The 12,424-nt window shown below is 41.3% G+C and overlaps 1 protein-coding gene across 1 annotated transcript in view; it reads right to left on the bottom strand.

Moving 5' to 3' along the window:
- PCSK5 (proprotein convertase subtilisin/kexin type 5) overlaps positions 1-12,424 on the bottom strand; it is a gene marked incomplete at its 5' end in the record, with an annotated part of 318,876 nt that overhangs the window by 117,763 nt on the left and 188,689 nt on the right. The window contains one exon of the mRNA XM_079705774.1: positions 3,968-4,068. Within this exon, the coding sequence (XP_079561900.1) occupies positions 3,968-4,068 (101 nt within the window). The remainder of the gene's footprint in view (positions 1-3,967; positions 4,069-12,424) is intronic.

Raw genomic sequence — 12,424 nt, 5'->3', positions numbered from 1 at the left:
CAGAGTTAATGACCAAACTTTTGTTGCATTCAGATAAGAGATCTGAACACTTTAAGCTTCTCTGTTTCTATGTTTTGTTTTTGTTTTCTCTTCCCTTAGTTTCCTAAGAAGATTTTTTGGAAAGCTCCAACCTTAGGGGAGCAAGAAGACTCACAATGCAGAGGGGTCAACAGTTGGAGTAGCATCCAGAGTAGGACCCACAGTCCTACTGATCCAGGCAAATGTGCTGATGCAAGCAAGCACGTGGGGACGTAAGGGAAGCAGGCTGTGAAGAAGCTAGGAGGTGGCAGTTTTCCCTGAGTATATACTACTGTAACCTAGTGACATTAGGAGAAACGATGCATTTCTCCTTGTCGGGCAGAAAGAGCTGGGCTATGCAGCTGGACAGGGACTGGCAGTCCCTGCCTGCAGCTTTTCATCTGAACACTCAGCCTCATCCAGTGACTCATCTGACCTGAGCAGGGGGTGAATATCTGAAGTGCTGGACAGAGTCCTGGGCCAGAATTCTGCCCAGCTCTGGCTTTCTCTCTTCCCTCCTTATAAGGGAGTACAGTGGTCCACCTCCCCACCCCAATCCTTGTCTTCTCTTTCTGCGGTTTCATTTATGCATGGTTAACCATGGTCCAAAAATATTACATGGAAAATTCCAGAAACAAACAATTCATAAGTTTAAATTGTACAGCGTTCTGAGTAGTGCGATGAAATCTCATACTGTCCAGCCCTGTCCTACCTGGGATCATCAATCTTGGCGTGATGATCCAGATTACCCAAAGATGACCCTCCTTCTGACGTATCATCAGAAGGTCAGTAGTAGCCTAACGCTACGTCACAATGCCTACGCCATTCACGTCACTTCGTCTCAACACGGAGGCATTTTATCATCTCACATCATCACAAGAAGAGTGAGTATGGTTCTATAAGATGTTTTGAGAGAGACCACATTCACATAACTTTTAATATAGTATATTGTTATAATTGTTCTATTTTTAGTTATTGTTCTTCATTTCTTACTGTGCCTAATTTATAAATTAAACTTTGTTATAGGTATGTACTTATAGGAAAAATCATAGTACATATAGGGCTTGGTACTATCTGTGGTTAAAGGCATCCACTGGGGGTCTTGGAACGTGGGTAACAGGGAACTACTGTCAGGCTCTTCAACATGTGATAGCAAAGGCTGAATCTCAAAATACCAAGGTTTAAGTGTTGTTAAGAAGTACTAGTGGTGGAGGCTGGGTAACTGGGTGAGGTACACTTACCAAGGGTTAAACTTAGCTTTGTTTAGAACAACTGCAACCTTGGTACACTGTTACTTGAGCTCTTTGCTATGTAGATACTTTTTTCTCCTGTGGGAGGCCCATTGCTTATTGATGCTAGTTTAACATCCATGCCTGACCCACTCTTTAGGTACTCAGACCTCTTCCTCCCAACTTTCAGCTTCACTTACAGGCAAAGATTGGCCTGTAGAACAAACCAATAGAGATGCAAGGAAAGGTTTATTCTTTCTCACCTGATCTGGTTGTTTACTATATACTTTGGCTGCATGATCGGACTAGACTGTTTAAAATCTTAAAATACAGTGGATTTTCTACATAAACTCTAGCCTAGGACCTTCCTTCCACCCATTGCAGTTTGGGCAAAAATCAATCTTAAAAAAATGCTCAAAATGCAAAGGGAAAGAAAACAGGCAGCTTTCCAGTGTGTTCCCCAGTCCCAAAGCAACCTTATCCGACTGAGTGTGTTGTATGAGGCATAAAACTAAGGATTTTTCATTTGAGCTTAAATTGTGGTTAAAAGAATTATTGTTGAAAATATTAGTGTTATAGTAGTATTTCAAGGAACTCAGTAGCATGTGCTGTATAGCCACAGTTACGGTACTTGGTTGCCAAATTTGAGATTATATCGTTTTTTTGGGAAATGGGGAGGTGCAGGAAGAATTCCTGATTTTTTTTTTTTAGTAGTTTGTGGACAGGAGACTATTTCAGAGAAACAACCCAGAATTTCAAAATGAAGACGATGTATTTTTCAAAATCCAACTTACAGTCACCAAATTAAAAACACAGACACTTAATCTGCTGTCAGAACAGTCCAGTGAAAAGTTATAAAGTGAGAACAGGATAAGTGCCAGCTCCTCGCTAAACTTTTAACACTTTAAAAGATAAAATATGTTGAAATGATTTAATATTTAACCCTGCCAAAACAAAAGAAATCCAAACATTGATGGGAGCTTGAATATCTCTCAATGTCAATGCTTAGGGGCAGGAGGTCACCAAAAGATATGGTACCTGCTATGGTCTGAATATCTGTGTCCCCTTAAAATTCGTATGTTGAAACTTAACAGCCAATGTGAGAGTATTAGGAGGTAGGGCCTTTGGGAGGTGATTAGGTCACAACGCTGGAGCCCTCTTTAATGGGATCAGTGCCCTTATAAGAGAAATTTATCCAGAGATCTCCCTTGCCCCTTTCTTCTACCATGTAAAGCCAACTAGGAAGTGGGTCTTTGCTGGACACTAAGTCTGCTGGCACCTTGATCTTGGACTTTCCAGCTTCGAGAGCTGTGAGAAATGTGTTTGTTGTTTATAAGCTACTCAGTTTATGGTATTTTGTTATAGCAGCTTGAATAGACTAAGACAGCACCATATCCAGAGCCTGTGTTTTTCTGTCTGTCTCAGTCCAAGGAATTACACATGACTTCGCAATTTACTGAATCCATATTACACTGAGGCCCAACTGCCTTGACAGAGGCTGTGTGCCTTATAGAGAGTCAGCTGTAAATGTTGGGAAGCCAACATGTATGGGGAATGAAACAGTACTGTTCTTATTAATACCCGAGTCTCATCATGATTCTTGTATTCTTTCCCTGTCACCTGCTATTGCTCTACATCAGGTTTATATGAAAGAATCTTTCCATTCCTTCCTAGGGCAGAGATGCAAGGCTATTTTTGGAAAAACACTTATGTCATTACTTCAATTCCTTTTTGTTAAGATCCTCTTGTAGGGATGGCCTCAGAGTTCAGGCCCACAATCCCTCTTATAAAATCCTTGGACCAGATGTGTTCGGAATTCAAAATTTTTTCAGATATGGTGTCCTTAGCATACGGTACACAAAACTTCCAGTGGGGTCCAAGCTAGCGCCTCATAATCAAATATATTAATGCTTCTACAGTGAAATGTATGAATTTTCACAATACATAAAGACTGAAAAGAGCTTCACATCAGTTCTGGGCAAGCTTTGCCATCAAAGGAGTTTTGGTATCAAATGTGCAAAAAACAACTTTCAGTTTTCAGGCCATTTTGGCTTTTGAAATTGAGGGTAAGGGAGTGTAGATCTCTATTAGGTTTTCAAAGAGTTAAGACAAACTAATCTATTGGTGCTTAGAGAAAGAAGAGAGGAGACCTACCACCATATAAATCTACCCTAAGAACCTAAAATAACCTGAGGGGGGCCTTTCAAAGGGATCTTTTAAACACCAAATTTGACTACATTAAGAAGGATTTAAGTTAAGTGGGTTGTCTTTCTTCCTGGGCTCCTGTCATATGACCTTGACGTGCTTTGTCCCCCAGAGTGAGTCTGTGACGGTTCTATTGTCATGGAATCTGAGCTGCATTGCTGTCCTGCAGGGAAAGGAACCAGAAGTGGGCAGACCTAAGCTTTCTGAGACTCACAGAACATTCCGCAACTCAACAAGGCAAGAGTGTTAGAGCCAACTGGCATGCTTGCACTATGACTCCACAATAAAGTAATTACACAGTTTGATTTTTTAAGAAGATAAAAACCAAAAAAGTTGCCTTTTCCCTTAACAGAGGAGAAGCTTTTCTTAAGGCCTAATCTTTGCAGTTTTAAAGGTGGAATTGGGAAGATTATATTCTGGCTTTTTGTGCTCGAGATTGTATACTAGCAAAGGGGTAAACTGTCCTTGAGCTGAGGGGCTGTCGCCAGTGGAGACATATGGAGATAAAGGCTTACTTGGCTTCCAGGGCCAGTGCAATGATGCCTGCAGCCATGGGGGCTGAGGCCGATGTCCCAGTGTGGTTGTCCGTGCAACGCTGCCTCAGATCCGTAGTGATCTAGAAGACAGAAGTGGAAAATTTAGGGCTCTGGGGTCAGTGTGAGTCACATGCAAGTAAAAAGAAATTTACTCATAAAACTGGAATGGAGGGGTGTTGAAATAGTTGTTTTAAATTCCTTGTTCCTGCACTCCTGTGACCGTATCACTTCCAGAGAATCGCCTGTGTGAATCAACTCAGAAAAGGGGAGGGTTTGTAAATTGGATTCCACTTGTGCTACAACCAGGGTGAGGACTAAGGTGAGCCTTTGGCCCGAAACATATAGGTTGTGCAAGTGTATCCTTAAATTTTACACCCTAGGCACCTCACTTGCCTCTCTCTGGTCCCAGCTTTAGTTAAAACGAAAGTTCTTTCATTACTCCAACATTTTAAATAATCAAACATGTTGAGCCAACAACCAGACACTGAGTCAAGCACCCAGCATAAGGAATAAAAGCACAGGGTCTTGCTCCTGCCCTCCTAAAACTATTACATTGGAAAAGCTGCAGGTTTCAAGCAAAAGATTTATTCTGCCCTAGAAGGAACTTTGCTTACAGACTCATTTTTAGAATGCACAGAAATGTGACTTGGATGAACCAAGACTTCCTGATAGATTTAACACAAACACTAAAAACAAGGTTGAAGCCAGTGTACTTGATGTGAAATGAACAGCTCTAAGTCCATGCTTGTATATTATAGGAGATTAGCCATTTTCCATTTTTTAAAAATCAAAATGTGAGAACTAGAACGTTTTTTCCCCTTGGTTTGAATCTAGGTCACTTCAGCTGTGGCTGAATAACATGCCCACCAGCAAGGGCAGTGTTTCTCAACCTTTGTTCCATGATCATTTCATGAAAGAAGAAAAATTAATTGCAGAATCTTCATAACAAGAGAAATAAAGCACTATGGTATATAATTTTGCAAACCACTGTAATATCTAAGATCCTCCTTCCCTGATAAGAATTCTTTTTCGCCCCCTTGGGACTAATAGCCTTCCTGCTGGGAAGCTACAAGGCTTGTGAGATGAACTTAGGAGTCTCATTGTAGTTATTGGAAGACATTGGTAAAGCTTTCTCAGTCATCAAGACAAGTATATTGCCCATATTTTACAGGTAAGAAAACTGAGGTGAAAGGTCAGCAGAAAGGTGTAGGGGGATAGAGGTGGCGAAAACAAAGCCTTGCTTTTCTAAGGTGCATCCTTCAAGAGAAGAACGCAGATTAGCTGATTTGGAAAGAAATTTGCTCATCACCGAAAGAAAGCACTGCATAACTCTTTAGAAATGAGTCCCCCCCCTAAAAGTTTCCTCAGTGTCACGTGAGGATGTCTGAAGGGACTCTTTAATTATCTGTCATGAATCGAGATTGACATCCCGGGATTTAGTTTCACACGAGGCCATCAGTGCTCACTGTCTGTTCTTTATGCCTTTTGACACCACTAATATTACCAGATTAGCCATACCAGAGAGGCACTGATACAAAAGAAATGGGAGAAAGAGTAAAAATATAGAGAACCATGTAGATAGGTGGTGGGAGAGAGGAGACGAGCCTTGCACTCTCTTCTGGAATAACTGAGAGCCGGGCAAGAGCCCGACCGCGTGTTTGGCAAGCAGGGCAAGTTGTTTCTAGATTCACAGACGTGATTAGCTAGCCATCCTCTGAGCCTCCACAGTGAATGCTCGCAAGATGTCTGGGTAAATAGAGCCCTACCCACTTCTACATTAAGAAACTTCTGAGATTTTTCAATTGTTGACGTTAAAAAGGTATTTCTTTTTGGAGGGGGCCAGGTTAAAAAAAAACACATAACACAGATTTACCCTTTTAACAACTTTTTAAGTGTACAGTACAGTATTGCTAATTATATGCACTTTGCTGTGCAATCCTAGAGCTCTACGACATTTTCACCTTGCCTGACTGAAACTCTACCCATTAAACAACTCCCCATGCTCCCTCCCCAGCCCCTGGCAACCACCATTCTACTGTTGGCTTCTGTGACTGTCACTGCTCTAGGTACCTCATGTAAGTGGAATTATGCAGCATTTGTCTTTTTTGTGATTGGCTTATTTCACTTAGAATAATGTCCTCAAGGCTCATCCGTGTTGTAGCATGTGGCAGGATTTCCTTTTTAGGCTGCATAATATTCCATTGTATTACATAGTATATTTTCTTTATTCATTCATCTGTCAACTGGCACTTGGGATGCTTCTACCTCTTGGCTATTGTGAAAAATGCTGCAATAAACATAGGTGTGTAAATATCTCTTCCAGATCCTGTTTTCAATTCTTTTTTTTTTTTAAAGACCAACCCTTTAGACCCACAGCTGGCCTTTTTGTAATTCTTTCTTTCTTTTCTTTTCTTTTTTATCCTTCCTCCCTTCCTTCCTTCCTTCTTTATGGCAGCGTTGGGTCTTCGTTGCTGTGCGAGGGCCTTCTCTAGTTGTGGCGAGTGGTGGCTACTTTTTTTTTTTTTTTTTTGCGGTACGCGGGCCCCTCACTGTTGTGGCCTCTCCCGTTGCGGAGCACAGGCTCCAGACGCGCAGGCTCAGCGGCCATGGCTCACGGGTCCAGCCGCTCCGCGGCATGTGGGATCTTCCCAGACCGGGGCACGAACCCGTGTCCCCTGCATCGGCAGGCGGACTCTCAACCACTGCGCCACCAGGGAAGCCCCTGGTGGCTACTCTTTATTGTGGTGCGCGGGCTTCTCATTGCGGTGGCTTCTCTTGTGGTGAAGCATGGGCTCTAGGAACGTGGGCTTCAGTAGTTGTGGCTCCCGGGCTCCAGAGCGCAGGCTCAGCAGTCATGGTGCACTGGGCTTAGCCGCTCCGCGGCATGCGGGATCCTCCTGGACCAGGGCTCAAACTCGTGTCCCCTGCATTGGCAGGCAGACTCTTAACCACTGCACCACCAGGGAAGTCCTCAGATCCTGTTTTCAATTCTTTTGGATATGTACTCAGAAGTGGGATTGATGGATTGTTAAAAAGTGATTTCTATTTCATTTGAAATGATGGGTGAATTTGCAGCCTTATTTTCCAAAGGCCTGGTCCCTAAGTCAATGTTTAAACACCCCAGCAGCAGCCTGTTTCCAGGTCTCCAGATATACTGTTGTTGAGAGGTGGCCTTGCCTGCATTTTTCTCATTTTACCTCACCCTCACGGTCACATTCTTTTGCCAAGTTTTTTTTTTTTTTTCAATGACTTGTGCCTGAATTCAAGATTTTTCATGATGTTTTCTCACTTGGCTCATTTTGCTTATTCTTCAGCTGCACCAGACACTTTCAATGTACAGAAACAAATCCAGAATAGAGACGCCAAGTGTGTGCAGCATTTGCGAGTGTAATAAATAGCTACCTCCAGCCTCACCTCCAGTGAACAATAAAAATGTTATGATGTTGGGTTGGCCATAGGAATATGCTCCATCCAAATAGGGTCCGCAGGTATATACACAAATGATATATACGTCAGTAAACAGCCACTTAGTACTTTTATATATAAACACCAATATACTGTTAAATGCTATTAATATAGGCAAGTTTGTGGAATTCCACAGCATCATCATTGTGCCTTTATTTTTGTTTCCAATCACTTTAACTAAATGAAACTTGAGTAGTGAGTAGGGGTAGAAAGGGAGTGCAACAGGAAGGTGCTGGAGAGGAGGGAGGTTAAAAGGAATGGAGAGAAAAGAAACAGAAACATCCTCACTCCCTTCTCATCCTGCTTTAAGTGGAAACTCCAGCTGGGTCATTTCAAGAGGAAGTTACTGTCAGTGGTCCAGATATTGAGGTGTAAATTACCGGAAAGATCTAAGGCAGGTTTTCATCATTAAGAGAACACACAGCATCAGGAAATTTTTATGTCCATCTTTAGAAAGAAAAGGCAAAGACCACCAAGGAGCATGCAATTTTAAAGAAAAATGATGCTCCCCAAACTGGAACCACATGGGGTAACCCCATTAATCACAACGCATGCATACAAGAACTGACAGTGTAATTTAAAGGAAAAGTTGCATTCAACGGTGGGCCCACATTATGAGGCTGGGAATTCAGAGAGTTGATATGTGAAAACAGAACAATAAAGCGCATTAAGTTTCAATTCCATGTTAGAATGTCTCAGAATTTGGTCTTGGTCCTGCTGGCGCATCTTGCATGCTCTAAATTCCCCAAATTCACTACCCAAATCAGAAACAGAATTTTTCTCCACAGAACTTCTCAGATTGCTCAAGAAAATATCATTTCTGCCCATTAGAGTGAAGGAAACAGGAGATGACACCAGGCCTCACACCAGATCAAAGCTGTCTTGATCAGCAAATTAGATTTTCAGCCTCTCCCGGGATGGGTAGCAGATGGGCTTTTGGACTCCACAAAGTTTGGGATGTCATCTTGATTTGGTGAGATGGGGTGGGTATTCAGGTCGAGTCAGGCTTCTGCTGCGAAGAACCATCCCTTTTTCTCATCCTAAGCTCTTATTTCTGAGTATTTCACATTTCGATTCCTTGGGCTGATTGGATCTTTTATTCTAGCCTGTTGATGTAATTCTCCAGGGAACCTCAGTTCAGATTGAGGCTGGCCATAAATGACAAGTCTTTACACAGTTAGGAGTTTCTATCTCCCTGATATCTTGTGATCTGTTTTATGTTGAAGGTGCCATATTGTCTCATATCTGTTAAAAGAGCAACTGAACAGATATTTTTAAAACATGAAATGATTCTGTCTGTTAGGTTGAATTTGTTTCTGGTGTTGATTTGGATTTGGATTAGAAAGGTGCCAAAAAAACAAAAAACAAAAAAACCCCTCCTGTTTCAGACACAGCTCTGGAGGAGGATAAGGGCAGAAACTACATCTTAAATGTGTTAATGAATAAAATAGGAGAAGCTGATTTATTAAGCACAGCAAAATATAAAGGAACCAAAGACTAACTAATGCTTTCTGTGTTCACCAAAGTCACAAAGACTGGTGTAAAATTCAATTATGACTGACAAGGCCACACAAAATTCCACTCCCATGTTGCAAAGAGAATCTGTAACTGTAAAGTGCAAACGTAAGGTTTTGCTTATGAATGAGAGGTTGCTATCACTAAAGAAGGATCCCATCTTACATCATTTTTTGAATCTCTATAATGTTCAGTTCAGTGCTGGGTACAGAGCAGAGGTACAGTATTTATGTGTTAAGCTGAATTACTAGTGTCAAGCTCCTTTATACTCATTTTGTTCTATATTTTAAACTCTCCCACTTATTAAGAAAGACTTCAAGGTTACTTCTTTATCGATTCTCCAAATAAGACTTACCTAAACTTATAAGCAGCCTACAAAAATTATGTGTGTATGTGTATATATACAATCCAGGGGCTAAAGTATAGCCATTTCTTTTCCTACTACTATTGCTAACACTAGCTGCACTGCTTCTAAAACCACCACCACCAACTTGCAAAGAGCAAGGCAATGAGCCATAGGTGTGTATGTGTGCACACAGTGGTATATAAAATTATATTTGATCCACAAGAACTCTGCAAGGAAGATATATCAATACTATTTATTAACTAAGGAAATGGAAGCTCAGAGAGATTCATGAGCCCAATGACATGCAGCCACTAAAGAGCTGGTAAGTGGTGAAGTATTAAATCCTGAAATGGCAGCAAAAGAAAAAGCTGAGCTACAGAGTGTAGTCACCCATGAGAGCAAAGGTGGCAGTTCCAGACCATCACCAGCAATTATGGCGAAACTGGCCTTGGGATCCAGCCCCCGTCAACCAGTGGGTATCGCCATTCTCCTTCGGGCCACAGTCAAAATCAGAATTTTTTAGGCATAAACTTTCCTTCCTTCTTTTTAACATTCTCAAGAGAATATGGATCAGACGTCTATACAAACTAAACACATCTGGATTTGCTAGTCTTTTACTCATGAAAAATCATGACATTTCCCAAATCAAAAGGAGAAACAGAGAGAGGATAGTAATGACTGCATCTGAATAACAAATTTGTTAGCGGAGAGGGTACTTTCTGCAAAAGGAAATGTGTAGCTGCTTAGGAATATTAAAAGCAATAAGATAATTCCTCCAATGGAACTGGTCTTTCAGGCCAACCCTGAGATACCCCAGGCAGCAAGTTTGTTTTGAACACAAATAAATAAAATGACATCAGAAGAGAGCTGAGCAGAGCATATATTTAAACCTGGGCTCACAAGACCCAGGAGGAATACGATGGCCCCCATATTCCAATCACTGAGACAAATTACTAGAGGAAAAAAAGACAAAGGCTGAACAAGTCCCAAAAGAAACAGATAATTTGATGATGGGAGTGACTAGGGAGAGAGGCGAGCTTTATCTCTAACAAAAAACTTGGGAGAAATTCAGGAGGTAGTGAAGGGTTACATAAAGACAGGATCTTTAAGGCTCCTTGACACTAAGGATAGTTGGATGTACAGCTTTATATAGCAGGATTCCTGCAGGCAATTTCCTATGTGAAATGTATTGTCAAGTACCCTTTGCCTTTCTCCAGCCTACAAGTAGAGGAAGATTCTCTGAAAGACAGAGAGCACCAACCTGCCTCCTGTGACTGTTTAAACGCCTGTGAGGCTTCTATCTTTCTCAATGTCAGTGACTCCTGAACATTTATCAAGCTCAGGCTCTGGGAAAGAACAAAGTCTTCAACCTCAAGTGGTTTCCATTCTAGCGTGGAAAACAGTCAATAAAAAAATGTATAACATCATGTTAAGTAGCTCTAAGGACGCTAGAAAGAAAACTGAACAGGATAAAAGAGTAGAGTTTGGGGGGAGGGGAGTGTCACTCTTTCAGGGGAAGGTGAAGAAGAACAGCCTCCCTGATAGGAAATTTGAGAAGAGGCATAAATGAAGTCGTTTCTGGGAAAAGAGTGTTCCTGCCAGATGACACGTGTCTCACAGAAGGGCCCTGGTTTGAAATCACACAAAAGGCAAAAGGTAACTTTGGGGAGTTCAACGCCAGGCCACGAGAATTAGCCACTTAGACTGGCAAAGGGCTTAGGTGTTTTGCAAGAAGACCGATCGATCATCTGAGGGGGTTAGGAAGAGGTCTAACGGCATGAAATTCAAAATTAGTGAGCCATAAAAATAAAAATGTGCTGTTCAATATAATCACCAATAGTCCCATGTGGATTTTTAAATTTAAATGAGTTAAAATTTAATTGGAATGAAAATTAAAGTAAAAGTTCTTCCATTGCACTGGCCACATTTAACATGCTCGACAGCCACGTGTGTCTAGTGACTACCATTTTGGCAGTACAGATGGAGAAACTTTCCAGCCTAGCAGAAAGTTCTACTGGACAACGCTGATCTAAAGGACTATGAAGCAAATTGCTCATTGTATTCGGAGTGTACAAAATTTGAATACACTGTCATCAAGAATACAAATGAAAGTAAAGGTAATACATTTAAAAATTAAAATTACTTTCCATATTAAAAAAGAACGAGTGGGTCAAGTAGTGAAAAACAGTGGATGCCTATATAGTCCACATACTTTTCTTTTTTTTTTTAATCACTGTGAAGAGAACCCCAAACAGGCAAGAAAAGCACCATTCTTTTATACAGCCCCATGCTGGATGTCCCTGGAAAGGATCTGGGGCATGACAGCACACTGGTTACAAGGTGGGCTGAGGGTTCAACACAACTTTGGTTGGAATCCAGACTCTACCACTTACTACATGTGTTTCTTTTAACCTTTCAAACTTTAGTTTTCTCATCTGTAAAGTGGGGACAATACTTGATCTTCCTGCATAATGTTTTGGTGATACAAAGAGAGGATGCATTCAATGTGCATAGCACACTGCCAGGCACACATTAGAAGGGCAAAAAATGTTATATTTATGACACGTTAATATAACTATAAAAGTACTACATGTCTGGCATGGAATAAAATGTATACGGTGTTGTTAATAAAAACATTATTTCATAATAACCAGTCACTTCAACTGATTTCTATTTACCTTACAGGGGAGCTTCTTATCATAGTAATCTTGATATTTTGGTTGCTTCACTTGCTATAATAAGGTTCAAGGCCATCACTGATCCGAATCTATTAAAGCATGCGTGGAATACCAAGGTCCACAACTGTACAACAGTGATGGTAGGAAACCAAGGGATGGAGACTTGGCTACGTTCTGAAACTCAGGGCAAGGTTTTCCTACTTGCACACCATGAAAAGGACAAGAAAAAATTATTTAACCAAAGTGGTTTCCCAGAAGCAGTGAGATCTTTCCTCTCTCCTGGATCCTCAGCGTCTGCCTCAGTTCAACTCACAAAGGTCCTCTATGAATGAAGAATGACAACTGTGCTCTTCTGAAGAAGTTGCAAATGACAAAAGGAAATGGATGGACTGGGGAGTGGAGCCCCAGAACAAAGGGAGACACTGCTGTTCC

The sequence above is a fragment of the Hyperoodon ampullatus genome (assembly GCF_949752795.1).
Source record: "Hyperoodon ampullatus genome assembly, chromosome: 6".
NCBI lineage: Eukaryota > Metazoa > Chordata > Mammalia > Artiodactyla > Ziphiidae > Hyperoodon > Hyperoodon ampullatus.
This window is presented reverse-complemented; position numbering and strand designations above follow the sequence as displayed.